The following is a 17226-nucleotide window of genomic DNA, read 5'->3' as shown; positions in this document are numbered from 1 at the left end:
TGTGATTCTCCCAGGCAACATCCTAGATAGACACTTGTCAAGGGGGCTTTTCTTATACATCACCCTTGATAAGGTGCTCACTCCATTTAATGATAACCTGTTTCATTCATAGCCCACTTATTTGAAAGTTTTTATTTTTGATTCAAATCTGTCTCCTATGGTTACTCTTGGATTTCAGTTCTGCCTCTGAGAAATCTCTCATGCCCTATCTGCTCTTCCTGTCCCTGGCAGTTCTTTAGAAACATAGAGGCAGAGAGCTCCTCCCCCAAGTCTTGCCTTCTCCAGCAAAAACAACCATAGATCCAACTTTTGCACTCCCATCCTCTGTCTGTTCACTCCCTTCTGGATACATCATACATATGGTCCCCTTAATATATGATACACTGTGCTATACACAGCCCTTAAATAGGGGCTTAACCAGAGCAGAGTGCAAAGGGACAGTTGATTCCCTTGATCTGAACCTTATACACATGCTGATGAAGCTTAAGTTGTCATTTAGTTTTTGGTTTTAAAATATGAATATTGCTGATACTTATTAATGAAAGTCTCAAGTCCCTTTAAACTGCATTCAGGGGAATATCTTTCATTCTGTGAAGTCAGTCCTCAGCATCCAAGTAGTGACCTCTCCATTTGTAACTGTCAGTCATCTGATCAGGTTCAACCACTTATTTCATCAGCCTGTTGACAACATTTTGGAGCCTTACTCTGTGACCTGAAAGATTCCTCCTCTCCCTCACCGTTTTCCCTTACTGGTTTTGTGTCTTTGTCCATGAGCATGTTTTGTTATTTTGTTGAAATATTCAGTCCTCCACTCATTCTTTCAGAGGAGTGATCACCTCTTCCAACTGCTCCTGGGGACAGTTCTCAAGGCCTGTAGCATGGGAATGACCTTGATTGCTGAATACCAACACAGCTTCAGCTGAGAAAGCAGCTCCAACCTTAATCTCTCCCCCAGCCTGGCTGGCCTCTGTCAGGGAGAACCCCACACACTGGCTGGCTCAGTCAGCAGTGAATGGAATAAGATTTCCAGTTGGCTGCCAGGGCTGAAGGTCTGGAATATCAGGCCAAGCAAGGACAAATCAGTGCAATATAATTTTGCTAATGGCTCAGGAACTGTCAGATTCAATGGGCCCCAGCTTGCTGTAAGGACCCCGTCTTTATCCCAGGCAGGCTCTGGCATTAGGCCCAAGCATCTATTTCCTTCTTCCTTGAAAGTGTTCCCATCTCTGATACTCTTAGAGAAAGACTAATGATAGAAATGACCATGATATATCCACTGCCTTTTCCTCACTAGCTCCTTAAAGAGTTTATATTAAAATTGAATTTATTTACTGTTTCATGAGTATATGCATGTTCCTGAGTGTATGCAGGTGTATCATATGTATGCAGGTACCAAAAAAAATCCCAGAAGGGAGTTGGATCCATTGGAACTAAAATTACAGTTAATCATGAGCTACCTGTTGTAGGTGCTTGGGATGAAACCCAGGTTCTCTAGAAGTGTAGTACTGGCAACCTTCTCAGTCTGTATAAAGTTACTTGCATGTGTTTTTTAGGGCTGATCTGTACCATATCAAGTACAGGATAATCAATTGATGTGCTTTTATGTAAGGAAGACTACTTCTGCTTCCAGCATTCCCTAGTTGCATGTGGTTCTTTGTATAAAGCTAAGGTCTCCTGGGATTTTTTTTCCCTACCCACTTTAGCATATGTATTAATGTTTACCTAATGTTTAGACAGTAATGGTGGTGAGGTTTTTATGAGTGTAGTTTCTCACATCATCACCAAACATAATCTTACAGAAAACATTCTGATTCTTTATCTCTTACAATCTTTTGACTTCTTGCAATATTCCTTGAACCTGAGGTGTGGGAGCATTATATAGATGTATCCATTGGTACTGGGCTTTACAATATCGAATTTTGATTAGTTGTGGTTTTGTTGTAATGCTCTTAATCTATTGCAAAGAGAAGTTTTCTTGATGAGAGGTGAAGACTCCACTTATCTGTGGGTATAACACACACACACACACACACACACACACACAATCAATAAAATTAAAATATGTACACATAAATTACTGAGTGATGTTTAGTAGAACACAAAGATATGGCTAAATAAAATAACAAAGACAATTCAGAACTTGAAAACCAAATTCAGTAAAGAAATAGAAACACCGAAGGAATTTGAAATTAAGATGGAATTGAAAACTCAATAATTAAATTAGAAAAGTTAGTGGAATCCCTTGTGAGTAGAAAAGATCAAGTAGAAAATAGGCCATAGGGATTCAAAGATTAAAAGAGAAATGGACTGCTCAAAGAATATGAACAATTATAAAAAAATAAAATAATCATGCAAGAACCGTGGGGCACCATGGAAAGATGAAGTTTAATTATAAGCATGAAATAAGGATATGGATACTATATGAATGTCACAGGCTATAACTTCAAGAAGATCAAAGAAAAGGTTCCCCAAATCAAGGAAAAACACATTCATACAAATACAAAAAGTGCCCAGAATATCAAATAGAGAGGACCTAAAAAGAAACTCCCTAAAGAAGAACAATAACATCAACTGACCAGATCTTCCCAGAGCTCACACTGACTAAACCACCAATCAAAGAGTACACATGGAGAAACCCATGACCCCAGACACATATGTAACAGAGAATGCCTTGTCGGACATCAATGGGAGGAGAGGCCTTTGGTTCTGTGAAGGCTCAATGCCCCAATGTAAGGGAATATCAGGGTGGGTAGGTGGGAGTGAGTAGGTGGGTGACAAAGTACCCTTATAGAAGCAGGGGGAGTGAGGATGGGAGATGGGATTCATAGAGGGGAAACCAGGAAAGGAGATAACACTTTAAATGTAAATAAATAAAAAAATCTAATAAAAAGTATGCTAGAGTTAAAACATTATTTATATGGAGCAAAGAGGGTACTGAAAATTGCAAGAGAAAAACCACAAATCACACATAAGAAAAAACCCATCAGACTAACAGCTAATTTCTCAATAGAAACTTAAAGGTCAGAAGAGCATGGAGTAATGTACTTCAAGTTCTAAAAGACCATTGCCAACTGAGACTACTGTACCAAGAAGAATTTTTATTCATAGTTGAAGGAGAAAGGAAATCTTTCTATGATAAAAAAATCAAGCTAAAATAATTCATGTTCACAATGTCAGCCTTACAAAGGATACTGGAACCAACAGTTTTACTGAAGCAGGGATAAACATAGCCAAGAGACTACAGTAAAAAAATTGAACATAATTACTCAAACCGAATATAAAAATGAAAAAGCAAGCAAACAAAAATGGCAGCAATCACAGTGTACCTTTCAGTTATAACTTTAAATACTAATGCCCTTAACATCCAGTCAAGACACCGGGTTACCTGTCTGTTGACTGAAAGAAACCCACTTAGACATCACTTTAAAATGAAATGTTGGGGAAAGTATTTCAGTCAAATATGACTAGTAAGCAAGTAGTACTTGCTATCCTAATATCTTTTTTTTTTTTTTTTTTTTTTGCAAGAGAAACCAGGACCTTTGCATTCTCCTTTATTCTTGAGGGGAGTAAAGAAGCCAACCCTCCTAGGCAGAAAAGCACAGCCTAGGTCACATACATTATAAACTCAAGCACTGGCAAGGGGCTCCAATGAAGGGAACTTATAGAAACCTTAACACACTCCAATCAAGGCCAAGGGCCTCCAACTCACCCCATTTACACAGCCCTATTCAGCCAAGCCCATCAGCAGGGGATGAGAGCAGTAGGAACAGGCACGGGGGCAGGAATCAAGGATAGCACAGAGCTGGTTTGCTTGAGAAAAGTAGTGAGTCCTCAGGCCGAAGCTTCTTGTAGCCAAGACACACTGTCTGTGGGAGGCTAAGTGTCATGGAGAGCATGAGATGGCCAGAGTGACAAGGGCTTCAAAGGATGTGGATACGTCTGAACCTCTAGGAAGGACTGTTTAGAAGGAGCAACACCAGGATACAGAAGACCAGAACCTCCCCACTGCCTGTAAATGCTCCCTCATCCAGAAATGACCACTCTATTCCTAACTTCCCCACTGCCTGTAAATGCTCCCTCATCCAGAAATGACCACTGTATTCCTAACTTCCCCACTGCCTGTAAGTGCTCCCTCATCCAGAAATGACCACTCTATTCCTAACTTCCCCACTGCCTGTAAGTGCTCCCTCATCCAGAAATGACCACTCTATTCCTAACTTCCCCACTGCCTGTAAGTGCTCCCTCATCCAGAAATGACCACTCTATTCCTAACTTCCCCACTGCCTATAAGTGCTCCCTCATCCAGAAATGACCACTCTATTCCTAACTTCCCCACTGCCTGTAAGTGCTCCCTCATCCAGAAATGACCACTCTATTCCTAACTTCCCCACTGCCTGTAAGTGCTCCCTCATCCAGAAATGACCACTCTATTCCTATATTTACTGGAGTCACACCAATTCCCTTACTACCTGGGTATAAAATGTAATTATCACCTTGCCAAAGCTTTTCAAACCACGATTGAGTTTCCCATTCATTTTGGTCCCCAAGCGGTGCTACTTGTTAGTGGCCTGCAGACTCACTCCCAACTACCCCCTTGGGGGGTAAAAAAAATTAAACAATTCTCCCTAGGCTGGCCCCATGAAGTCAGAACAAAAGTAGAGGGGCTGGCAGCCTCCTGGAGACTGGAACAGCTTGAGAGACTAGAGCTACCTTCCTAAGGATGGGAAATTTGTTCAGGTAATGTTTGGGAATTCATAGGTGCCACCTTAGGATAAGAATCAGAAGGTAGAAATCTCACTTCTCCCTTGCACCTTTCTCTACTGCCTAACTGATGTGACCGTCTCTCGTCACTGCATTTCTGCTAAATGGAGCCCCAGGCGCTGGTCACACAGGTAACTGCTTGGTATCATTAGACATTCACAACTTCCCCATTCAAAAGCAGTAGCCACATCTCTGGCTACAATGGAAATTCTCCAGTTACTTCAATACTTTTAAGAGGCTGCAGTAGCATGCAAAAGAATTTCATTTCATAAAAAAAAAAAAAAAAGTTTAGAAAGGTCTTCAGGAGATGGTGAGTTTATTTTGTCTTGTCTGGATAGAGGTTTGATTTGTTCTTGAATGTTCCGGGGTGGAGACGAGGAGAAAGCACAGGGTGGAGGTCTACTCGGCGCAGTCGTCTCCCTCATTCTCCTCCTCCCCTTCCACAGACAGGGCGGCATACTTGCTTGCAGAACTGAACTTGGAGGCTGGATTTTCCTCAGGTTTCTTTGACTCAGGTACAGATCTGGGGTCTTGATCTTTTCTGCCATCCTTCCTATCCAACTCCTTCCAGTAGTATCTGTTCCCTCCATCCCCGGGACCACGGCTGGAGTTTCCAGTTTGGCCTTTTGTGGCACTCACCCCATCAACTTTATTTTCATCTTTTCTGGATGGTCCTTCCCCAGAGGGCTGAGCTGGAGCCACTTTCCCCCCACCACTTGTAGGGAACGGCTGCTCTGTGTCTGAGCTCTGAGATCGAGCAGGAGGGTTAGAGCTTCGCTTCACCCACACATTCTCCTTTGGTGGAGGGGCTGGCATTACCTTTAGAGGCTGGTCAGGTTTAGGAGGCTTAGAGGTTGGAGAGTGACAGTCTTCTTTTTTATTGAGGGTTTCATTTTCTAGAGACTTCTCACTCTCTCTCCTTCGTGTATTTCTGCCAGATGTGGCTGAGGTCCCAGTCTGTGATGACTCACTTCCTGTCCTCGACTGTTCTCTTTCCTGAGTTTCTTTACTTCGCCAACTTGGGTGCCTCTCCCAGGACCGGCGGTGGAGTTTGGGTTCATCCAGCTGACGCTGCAGCTTCTCCTGCTCCTTCTGTAGCCGCTCCTCTATTTCTCTCTCTCTAGCAGCCGTGTCAACCGGCTTCGCCCCTCCAAAGATAGACGCCGCTCGGCTGGACTGGGAGGTGCTAGCAGAGGAATCGTCTTCCTTAGGAGTACTCCGAGGCTTTAGGTTCAGTTTGGGTCTTGGGGGGGGGACCTCTGTCATCACACCGGTAATCGTCCCGAGAGTGATCATCCCTGGACCACTGCCGATCGTCCCGTCTGTCATAGCGGTCTTCATAGCGGTCCCCACCTCCTCTGTAGTCATCGTCCCTCTGGTACCCACTTCCAAAGGCTCTCCTACCACTGCCTATCCTGGAGTCATAGCCTCGGTCATAGTCTCTGCTGCCTCGGTCATCATAGCGATCCTGGCCCCCATAGTGGTCCATGTCTCTACGTGGGCCGTCCCGATATCCGTCCCTATACCCATCCCAATACCGGTCCGAATTGTAATGATCTCGATACTTGTCTCCAAAGCTATCGTCGCCTCTTCTAGGTGGGTAGTCATCAAAGCTGTCTGTGGTGGAACAGTCTTTGTCTGTTTTGTCAGAATCCCGATTTCTATCTCGACCAAAAGAACGGTCATCCCTGTCTTTATCCTGTGCTTGATCAGCAACATCCACTCGAATTCTCCTGTTACCTAGAGACTCTTCATTGAGACTCAGAGCACTGAGCAAAGAATCCAGATCCTCAAACTCTGCATAGCCGAAACCTTTCAACCTGTCTGGATTGCTGGGTTCTCGTGGTAAGTGTACAGCGCTGATGTTTAGCCCTCTGAAGAAATCCTTAATGGAGTCTTCTGTCACATCATAGGGCAGATTCCGTAGGAAAGCAGTGTAGGGTGTCGGCTCCCGTCGATATTGGGTTCCCGAGCAGCCCGTGGAGCAGTGGGAAGGATGGAACGGTCGATTGGAGGGGCCCTGTATACATCGCCATCGTTACTGTGCCAAGTTGTCGACACATCTCCTTCCAGATCGTCTGTTTCATCAGCCCAGCTGACTGGTTTGGAGACATGGGTGCTTCCTCCACCAGTTCCCCCATCCTCAGCTAGAAAGTCTGTTAGGGAGATGGTCTTCCCCTTCTCATTCTTCTTTTTTGCTGAGGCTGCCATGTTGGGAGAGGGAGAGAGAACGGAAAGGACCCGGATGAGGCAATCACGTGATTATGCTATCCTAATATCTAATGAAATAGATTTCAAACTTAAAAATAGGTTATAAGCCAGAACGGCGACTCATAGAGGCTGAGCAACTGGTGAGTGGGAGACCTAGGCTGCAGGGGAGCAGAGAGATCTCTGTGGAGTGCACACGGAAAGTGCACCCCCTGCCTTGCCCTGCCCTGCCCTGCCTGATCCAGCAACCAGAAACAGAACATTGGAACTTGTGCTCACACCCGACGACTCTGAGGCATAAAACAGGGCTTGGCCCATCTGACACCTGGACCAGTGGAGAACCAGGGAAACAGACCAGATACAAGGGAAAGGCAAGAACATATCACTGACAACAAAATGGCAAGAGGAAAGAGAAAGAGTATATCCCAAGGAAACCAAGACAACCTGGCAACACCAGAACCCAGCTCTTCCATAACAGCAAACATCGGAATTCCAAACACTCCAGAAAAAGAAGACACAGACCTGAAATCATACCTCAAGATGCTGATAGAGATACTTAAAAAAGAAAGGGAGGAAAAGCAAAAAGATTCAAAAGCTTTTAAAGAAGAAACAAAAAAAAAAAAAAAAAAAAAAAAAAAAAAACACTCAAAGAACTCAAAGAACTAGAGGAAAACAGAACCAAAGCAATAAAGGAATGGAAGAGGGAAATTAAAACAGAAGTTGACACAATAAAGAAAACGCTAAAAGAGATAACCCTAGAGTCAGAACACCAAAAAAAGAAATAAGGAGTCACAGAAGCAAGCATTTCCAATAGATTACAAGAGATCGAAGAGAGAATCTCGGGGGCAGAGGACAACATTGCAAACATAGACAAAACAGCCAGAGAAGATGCAAAAAACAAAAAGATCCTAACCCAAAATGTCCAGGAAATCCAAGACACAATGAGAAGACTGAACCTAAGGATAATAGGAATAGAAGAGGGAGAAAAGTATCAACTAAGAGGCACAGTAAATATCTTCAACAAAATCATAGAAGGAAACTTCCCTACCCTCGAGAATGAGATGACCACGAGCATAAAAGAAACCTTCAGAACTCCAAATAGGTTGGACCAGAAAAGAAATACCTCCCGACACATAATAGTAAAAACATCAAGTGCCCAAAGTAAAGAAAAAATACTAAAAGCAGTATGAGACTATGAAAGCTAGAAGAGCCTGGAGAGAAATCATGCACTCCTTAAGAGAGCAAAAGTGCCAGCCCAAGCTGCTATACCCATCAATCACCATCGATGGAGAGACGAAGATATTTGATGACAAATCAAAATTTACACAATATATGACCACAAACCCAGCACTACAACGAATTATAGGTGGAAAACCCAATACAAAGAGGGAAAAAACAGCCTAGTAAAAACAAGAAAACTCCTAAACAAGAAAACTAAAAGAAGAAAAAAACACAGACACAACTCAACCCAAAAAAGCAATAATGGCAGGAAACAGAAACAACTATTCCTTGATATCTATTAACATAAATGGTCTCAACTCCCCAATAAAGAGATATGGACTATCAGACTGGATACATAAACAAAATCCAGCCTTTTGATGCATACAGGAAACTCATCTCAGAAACAGAGACAGACACTATCTCAGAGTAAAAGGGTGGGAAAAAACTTCCAAGCAAACAGCTCCAAGAAGCAAGCTGGAGTGGCAATTCTAATATCGAATAAAGTAAATTTCCAACCAAAAGTTATCAAAAAAGATAAGGAAGAACACTTTTTACTCATTACTGGGGAAATCTGTCAGGAGGAACTCTCAATCCTTAACATATATGCTCCAAATAAAAAATCACCCACATTCATAAAAGAAACCCTACTAAAGCTCAAAAAATACATATCACCCCACACAACAATAGTGGGAGACTTTAATACCCCACTCTCACCAATGGACAGATAATGGAAACAGAAACTGAACAAGGACACTGAAAAACTAGCAGAGACATTGAACCAAATAGAATTAATAGATATATACAGAACATACTATCCTAAAGTAAAAGAATACACCTTCTTCTCACCACCCCATGGCACCTTCTCGAAAATTGACCACATAATTGGACACAGAACAAACCTCCATTGATATAAGAAGATTGAAATACTCCCATGCATCCTCTCAGATCACCATGGGCTATGGCTGGTCTTTAACAACAACAAAGACAACAAAAAGCCCACATACACATGGAAACTAAACAATGCTCTGTTAAAGGATAGCAGGGTCAAAGAACAAATAAAGAAAGAAATTAAGGACTTTCTAGAATTCAACAAAAACAAAAACACAACATACCCAAACCTATGGGATGCAATGAAAGCAGTATTGAGAGGAAAAGTCATAGCCCTAAGTGCTTCCAAAAAGAAACTGGAGAGAGCTCACATCAGCAACCTGACAGCACAGCTAAAAGCCCTAGAACAAAAGGAAGCAGATATACCCAAAAAGAGTAGATGGCAAGAAATAATCAAAATTAGGGCAGAAATAGACCAAATAGAAACAAAAAGAACCATTGAAAAAATCAACAAAACAAAGAGTTGGTTCTTTGAGAAAATCAACAAGATTGATAAAACCCTAGCCAGACTAACTAGAGGGCAAAGAGAGAGTATCCAAATTATCAAAATCAGAAAGGAAAGTGGCGACATAACAACTGAAACTGAGGAAATTCAAGAAATCATCAGATCCTACTACAAAAACTTATACTCCACAAAATTGGAAAATCTGGGAGAAATGGATGAATTCCTAGACAGATACAAGGTCCCAAATTTAAACCAGGACCAAGTAAACCATCTAAATAACCCTATAACACCTAAAGAAATAGAAGAAGTCATCAAAAGCCTCCCAACCAAAAAAAGCCCACGTCCAGACAGGTTCAATGCAGAATTTTATCAGACATTTATTGAGGATATAACACCAATACTCGCCAAACTATTCCAAAAGATAGAATCAGATGGAATATTACCCAACTCATTTTTTGAGGCTACAATAGCCCTCGTACCTAAACCACACAAAGACCCTACAAAGAAAGAGAACTTCAGACCAATCTCACTTATGAACATTGATGCAAAAATACTCAACAAAATCCTTGCAAACCGAATCCAAGAACACATCAAAACGATCATTCATCATGACCAAGTAGGCTTCATCCCTGGGATGCAGGGATGGTTTAACATAAGGAAATCCGTCAACATACTCCACCATATAAACAAACTCAAAGACCAAAATCACATGGTCATCTCACTAGATGCTGAGAAAGCATTAGACAAAATTCAACACCCCTTCATGTTAAAAGTCCTGGAAAGAACAGGAAACCAAGGCCCATACTTAAACATAATAAAAGCAATATACAGCAAACCAACAGCCAACACCAAACTTAATGGCACAAAACTTGAAGCAATCCCACTAAAATCAGGGACTCGACAAGGCTGCCCACTCTCCCCCTACCTATTCAACATAGTACTGGAAGTCCTGGCTGGAGCAATTAGACAGCAAAAGGAGATCAAGGGGATACAAATCGGAAAGGAAGAGATAAAAACATCACTCTTTGCTGATGAAATGATAGTGTACTTGAGTGACCCCAAAAATTCCACCAGAGAACTCCTACAGCTGATAAACAAGTTCAGCAAAGTGGCTGTATACAAAATTAACTCAAACAAATCAGTAGCCTTCCTATACTTAAAGGACAAACATGTGGAGAAAGAAATTAGGGAAAAGGTACCCTTCACAATAGTCACAAAAACTCTGAAATACCTTGGTGTGACTCTAACTAAGCAAGTGAAGGACCTGTATGACAAGAACTTCAAACCTCTAAAGAAAGAAATTGAGGAGGATCTCAGAAAATGGAAAGATCTCCCATGCTCATGGATTGGAAAAATCAACATCTTAAAAATGGCCATCCTACCAAAAGCAATCTACAGATTCAATGCAATCCCCATCAAAATTCCAACCCAGTTCTTCATAGAATTGGAAAGATCGATGTTCAATTTTATATGGAATAACAAAAGACCTAGAATAGTGAAATCCATCCTCAACAACAAAAAAACCTCTGTGGGAATCACTATCCCTGACCTCAAGCTATATTACAAGGCAATTGTGCTGAAAACTGCATGGTACTGGTACAGAAATAGGCATGTGGATCAATAGAATAGAATAGAAGATCCAGAAATAAGCCCTCATGTAAATGGTCACCTGATTTTTGACAAAGGAGCAGTAAACATTCAATGGAAAAAGGACAGCCTATTCAACAAATGGTGCTGGTCCAACTGGCACTCAGCATGCAAAAGAATGAAAATAGACCCTTTCTTATCTCCTTGTGCAAAGCTCAAGTCTAAGTGGATCAAAGATCTCCACATTAAACCAGATACACTGAAACTATTAGATGAGAAAGTAGGGAAAACCTTAGAACACATAGGCACAGGAGAAAATTTCTTGAACAAAACACCAATGGCTCAAGCTCTAAGGTCAAAGATTAACAAATGGGACTTAATGAGATTACAAATTTTCTGTAAGGCTAAGGACATCGTCAAGAAAACAAAACGGCAACCAACAGAATGGGAAAAGATCTTTACCAACACCACATCAGATAGAGGCCTAATATCCAAGGTGTACAAGGAACTCAAAAAGCTAGACACCAGAGAATCAAATAACCCTATTAAAAATGGGGTACAGAGCTAAACAAAACGTTTTCAATTGAGGAACACCTAATGGCCGAGAAACATCTGAGGAAGTGCTCCACATCCTTAGCCATCAGGGAAATGCAAATCAAAACAACCCTGAGATTCCACCTCACACCAGTCAGATTGGTCAAGATCCAAAACTCAGATGACAGCAGATGCTGGCGAGGCTGCGGAGAAAGAGGAACACTTCTCCACTGTTGGTGGGGTTGCAAGCTAATACAACCACTCTGGAAATCTGTCTGGCGATACCTCAGAAAATTGGATATAGTACTACCTGAAGACCCAGCTATTCCACTTCTGGGCATATACCCCAGAGACACTTTAATACACAACAAAGATATATGGACCACAATGTTCATAGCGGCTCTATTTATAATAGCCAGAAGCTGGATGGAACCCAGATGTCCTTCAGAAGATGAATGGATACAAAAATTGTGGTACATATACACAATGGAATACTACTCAGCCACCAGAAACAATGACTTAACCAAATTCTTAAGAAAATGGCTGCATCTAGAGAATATTATCCTGAGTGAGATAACCCAGTCACAAAAGAACAGACATAATATGCAGTCACTGATAGTGGGATGCTAACCCCAGAGGCTTGCACTCCCCCAGAAACAACTCACAGACTTTATGAAGTCCAAGAAATAAAGAAAACAAAACAAAACAAAATAATATCTACAAAACAAGAAAACTTTAACAATTTCCATGTTACATTTTGTTTTACATGTACTTTAGCTCATTGTAACTATTAAATTTTCAAGGCATACAATCAAACCTTGAAAAAAATCAAGTACTGACTAAAAATATATTCATATAGTTTTATATAAAAATTATGTTAAAATCTGAAAAAAAGTACTGACAAAAATGTATAATTTTAAGCAAAAAATGTTTAAAATCTGTACATTTATCTTTGTTTTGTAAAATAAAGTTGTTTAAAAATAATAGGTTAGCAAAATTAAAGACACAGAATAACACCAGAAAAGTAATAGCAGGTGATTTCAATATGTTACTTTCTCCAGTAGACAAATCATATGATCAAAACTAGAGAAACATCATTATTTAATGAAAACATATTAAATGGATTTAACAGATGTCTGCAGAAAATTATACACAAATACCTACAGAATATAAGCTCTACACAGCAGCCCATGGAAACTCCTCTAAAATATACCACCACATCCTGGAATAAAAAATCAATTATTAAAAGGTTAACAAAAAGAAGTGACTTCATGTATTAAATCTAAAGTTTAATGCAGTAAAACTTAAAATAGACAGCAAACAACTCTCTAATATGTGCACAATCTCATGGAGATTAAAGAATTCATCACTGAGAGGTAAGTGGGTCAAAGAACAAATCAAAACATTACTAGCACTAAATGAAAATGAAAACACAATATAACAATAACTCTGTAACATATGAAAAGCAGTCTTACCAGGAAAATTTATTGGTCTAGATGCTAAAATTTTTTTTAAAGGACATAAATAATTAACGTAATGATGCAATTCAAGAATTGGAAAATTCAAACCTAACCAAATCCAAAACTCATAGATGGAAAAGAAAAAAAAAATCAGTCAAAGTTAAATAGAAACTAATAAAAAAGTACAAAGAATCAGTGACTCTAAGAGCTAGTTATTTGAGAAGACAAACAAGATCAACAGATCCCCCAACCAAAAGAAAGGAAGAGATGACTCAACTTAATAGAATTAGAGATGAAAAGGAAAACATTCCAATAGGTACCAAAGAAATTCTGTATATAATAAGGGAATACTTTAAAAACCTGTAATCTATTTAGTTACAAAATCTTAAAGAAATGGAGAAATTGTTAGATTTATTCAAACCACTGAAGTTAAACCAAGAGGAAATAACCAATTTAAACAAATGCATGAAAATAGGGAAATTGAAACAGTAATTAAGACATTATGACTGAAAATAATCTCAGTTCCAAGAAATTTAAAGCAGAATTCTACCAGAAACAGAAGCAGTATTTCCAGACACATTCTATGAAACCACTATTACTCTAGTGGCCACCCAAGGTAAATAGGAAAAAGGAGTGCGGGATACTATTTCAGATGAACATAGATGAAAACTTATATAACAAAATACCTGCAAATCAGATACATGCATCTGTCTAAAAGATACTGTATCATGATCAACATGGCATTAGCCTAGAGATGCAAGGATGGTTCATCAAATGTAAACCAAGAAGTGTAATAACCATATAAATTGAGTTAGGATTGAAAGTAAATTATCCCAAAATCAATCCACAGATTCAATGCAATCCCAATCTAAATACCAACTCAATTCTTCATAAAGTTAGAAAAAGAAATTTGCAAATTCATTTGGAATAACAAAACACCCAGGATAGTGAAAGCTTTTCTAAAAAAATAAAAGAACTTCTAAGACAATCACTATCTGTGCCCACAAGCTGTATTACAGATCAATCATGATAAACACACACACACACACACACACACACACACACACACACACACACACACACACACACACACAGTATTGGTACAGAGATAGGCAGATATATCAATGAAATAGAATTGAAGACCCAGAAATGAACCTACACACCTATGGTCACTTGATTTTGACAAAGGAGCTAAAGCCAACCAGTGGGGGGAGGGGGCAAAATTTTTAACAAATGGTGCTTATTCAACTGTCAGCATGTAGAAGAATGCAAAATCGATCCATTGCTCCTGCCAGATAGGTAGCAGAGGATGGCCTTGTCGTGCATCAATTGAAGGAGATGCCCTTGGTCCTGTTAAGGCTTGATGCCTCAGTGTAGGTGAATGCTAGATTGGGAAGGTGGGAGACAGTGGGTGGTTGGGTGGGTGGAGGAGTACCCTCAAAGTAGGGAAGGGGAATATGATAGGGTTTTCCTCAGGGGAAACCTGGAAAGGGGATAACATTTAAATTTCTTTACTGATAGTTCCAAATTTTTGACTGCTCAGTTATTTTATCAAAGAATATCATAAAGGTAAAAGAAAGAATTAACTATATATTTTATTCTTATATTCTTTTGTTATTTCATAAATATATGTAGATATAGCTTTAATGTCTTATTAATCATACATATTTGTTTTAGATCTTATCTTTTATAAACCTTGATTTTATGATGTTGTCTTCATTTTTTATTTTTATTTGTAGAACCAATATTTAAGAATTTATTTTAATCCAACATATTCTGAACACCTGTTGTCTTTCTTTAGTTGGTTTACATCATGTGGTTATCTTAACAAAGATAGTGAAGTTATGTGGCCATTATTTAAAGAGCATTTATTTTTTTAACAAGATTGAATCTAAGTTACATAAATATAATTTATTGTAGTCAGTTAAATTTGCCCATGTATCAATTTCTTAATTTTTAACCCTTTTTGTTATAAGTTCTTAAGTTAACCCTTTGTTATAAACTTTATATATCTTTAATCATACCCAATCAACATAGATATCTGACATTCAGAAAATTTACATAATAGTTTTAATAATCTTGAGATAGTTTTTATTTTAGCAAACAAAGTCTTAGAGTGGTAAATGAAACCAGTAGTTTGTTTTGTGTCTGTTTGTTTTGCCTTCTTTGCCTTCTCATAAAATCAGGCGATTCACCTGACATAGAGCCGAGAGGAAATTTTTGATGCAGGCCATTGATCCCAGCTCTGGGGAGGCAGAGGTGGGCTACCACTGTGGTCTACAGAGTGATTTCCAGGACAGCCAAAGCTACACAGAAAACTCTATCTACAAAACATCTATGCCAATGAGAATTGTTTTCAACAGGCAACAAAATGCTCCTCCCTTGAAATTAAAATTGTGTTTGTTTTAAATATACAAGCATGTGGTCAGTACATCTTTATTTCTGACTGGCCTTAAGTGTATTCATTTAATATATTCTGCATGTCTTGATTATAAAATATTGGTTCATAATTTATGATATATGGTTGAAAATCTATAACATCAGTACAGAATGTTGGCTTAAAGACAAATAACTCAGGATTAAAGACATTCTGGGCAACAATACATGACATGAGCTGAACAAGGAAACATGTCACTAAGGATACTTTTAAATTGGGATAATATATTTATTTAATTCCTGTCCTAAAAGTTAGATTTGTAAAAGATAGGATTTAAAAATGTTTCTTTAATGAGGTATTAAAGCTGCACCTTCATGCGTTTATATAGAAGAACTATTCTTGCTGGCCTCCAACATTTATAAAATGAAAATACTACACTTGGAATTGATTTTAGAGACACTAGATTTTTTTAACTGTTAAAAACTTGGTTTTGTTTTTGAAAAATTGCAGTTATGACCTATGATTTTACTCTAAAAAAGATACTTTATTCTGATATTTCAAAAGAAACTTTTAAAAATTGTAGTTAAATATATAAAGTTATGTGACATTTTAAAATGTATTAAATAGTTTATTAAAATGTCTTTATTAATATATGGTGGTTACAATGAAAGAGGAAATTTTATGAAAATAATAATAATGTCAATAGAAACTATAATGACTTTAGAAATTATAGTAGACAACGGAAATCAAACTATGGACCCACGAAAGGGAGACAATTATAATGAAAGAAGCTATGATGACAGTTATGAATCTGATAATATGAAAATAGATGTGATAACTGAAGGTTTTCATTTTTTAAAAATGCAGTTATTGATTAATGTAGTATGTTGTCAATCAGTAAATTCCAGGGGGGGTGGTTAAAATTTGTTGTACTTTTGTCTTTTTATTTTTATTACACCAGATAATATTGTCCTGTAAGTTATGCTGTAATTAATTCTGTAAAGATGCTTCAGTCGATTGTAGGCTTTATATAGGATCATAGCCCTGGAAGATGGTATTGAAGTAACAAAATGTATGAGTTGAACAACTTCTAAGAAAAAAATGTTTTGGTTTTGTTTGCAGAGTTCATGATCAGCTGGCTGTGATACCTTTAACCCTGTAGTTAGGTAGTGGACTGTGGTGTGAGTGCATGGCAGAAGAAACTGCTCATCCCATGGCAGCTGAGAGACAAAGGGAGAGCCAGGAAGAGGGCCAACATTCCCAAAATCATTTGATAAGAATGCTTCTGATAATCTAACCTCTTTCTTCTAGGCCCTAGCTCTTAAAGTTTACACCAGAACTTCAAATCACTAAAGGTTAGAAATGAAATATTTACCATATGGCCCTTTGTGGAAACAAATTAAAATCATAGCAGTCTCTTGATTTTCTCAAGCCGTCAGATGAAATGCTTGATCTATGCTATGTTTAATAATAGTATAAGTATATTTTATGGTGTTTTCTTAATGATAGGATCAACTGAAATGTATTTTTGAAATGTATGGTTGTTATTTAGTAGAACATATTAAGTGTACATATTTTTGCCAGTGACAAAATGACATTAAATATGTTATTTCAAAGGATGCCATTTGAAGCTACCCATTCATTACGTTTTTATTCTCCCTCTCCCTCTTTTTTTTTTCAGTGTTTACACTGAGAGTGAGTGACTGTCTGCTCAACTCATGAAAAACTATTGTGGAAAAGAAATT

General features: G+C 38.7%; 1 protein-coding gene across 1 annotated transcript; it reads right to left on the bottom strand.

Moving 5' to 3' along the window:
* Positions 1-5160: 5160 nt before the first annotated feature.
* LOC308415917 (eukaryotic translation initiation factor 4B-like) lies at positions 5161-6972 on the bottom strand (the record flags this gene model as incomplete). The annotated part of the gene is given in 3 exon segments (XM_080910940.1): positions 5161-6015; positions 6017-6705; positions 6708-6972. Coding segments are annotated over 3 exon segments (1809 nt in total).
* Positions 6973-17226: the final 10254 nt, after the last annotated feature.

Source organism: Micromys minutus (genome assembly GCF_963924665.1).
Source record: "Micromys minutus genome assembly, chromosome: X".
NCBI classification, from domain to species: Eukaryota; Metazoa; Chordata; class Mammalia; order Rodentia; family Muridae; genus Micromys; species Micromys minutus.
This window is presented reverse-complemented; position numbering and strand designations above follow the sequence as displayed.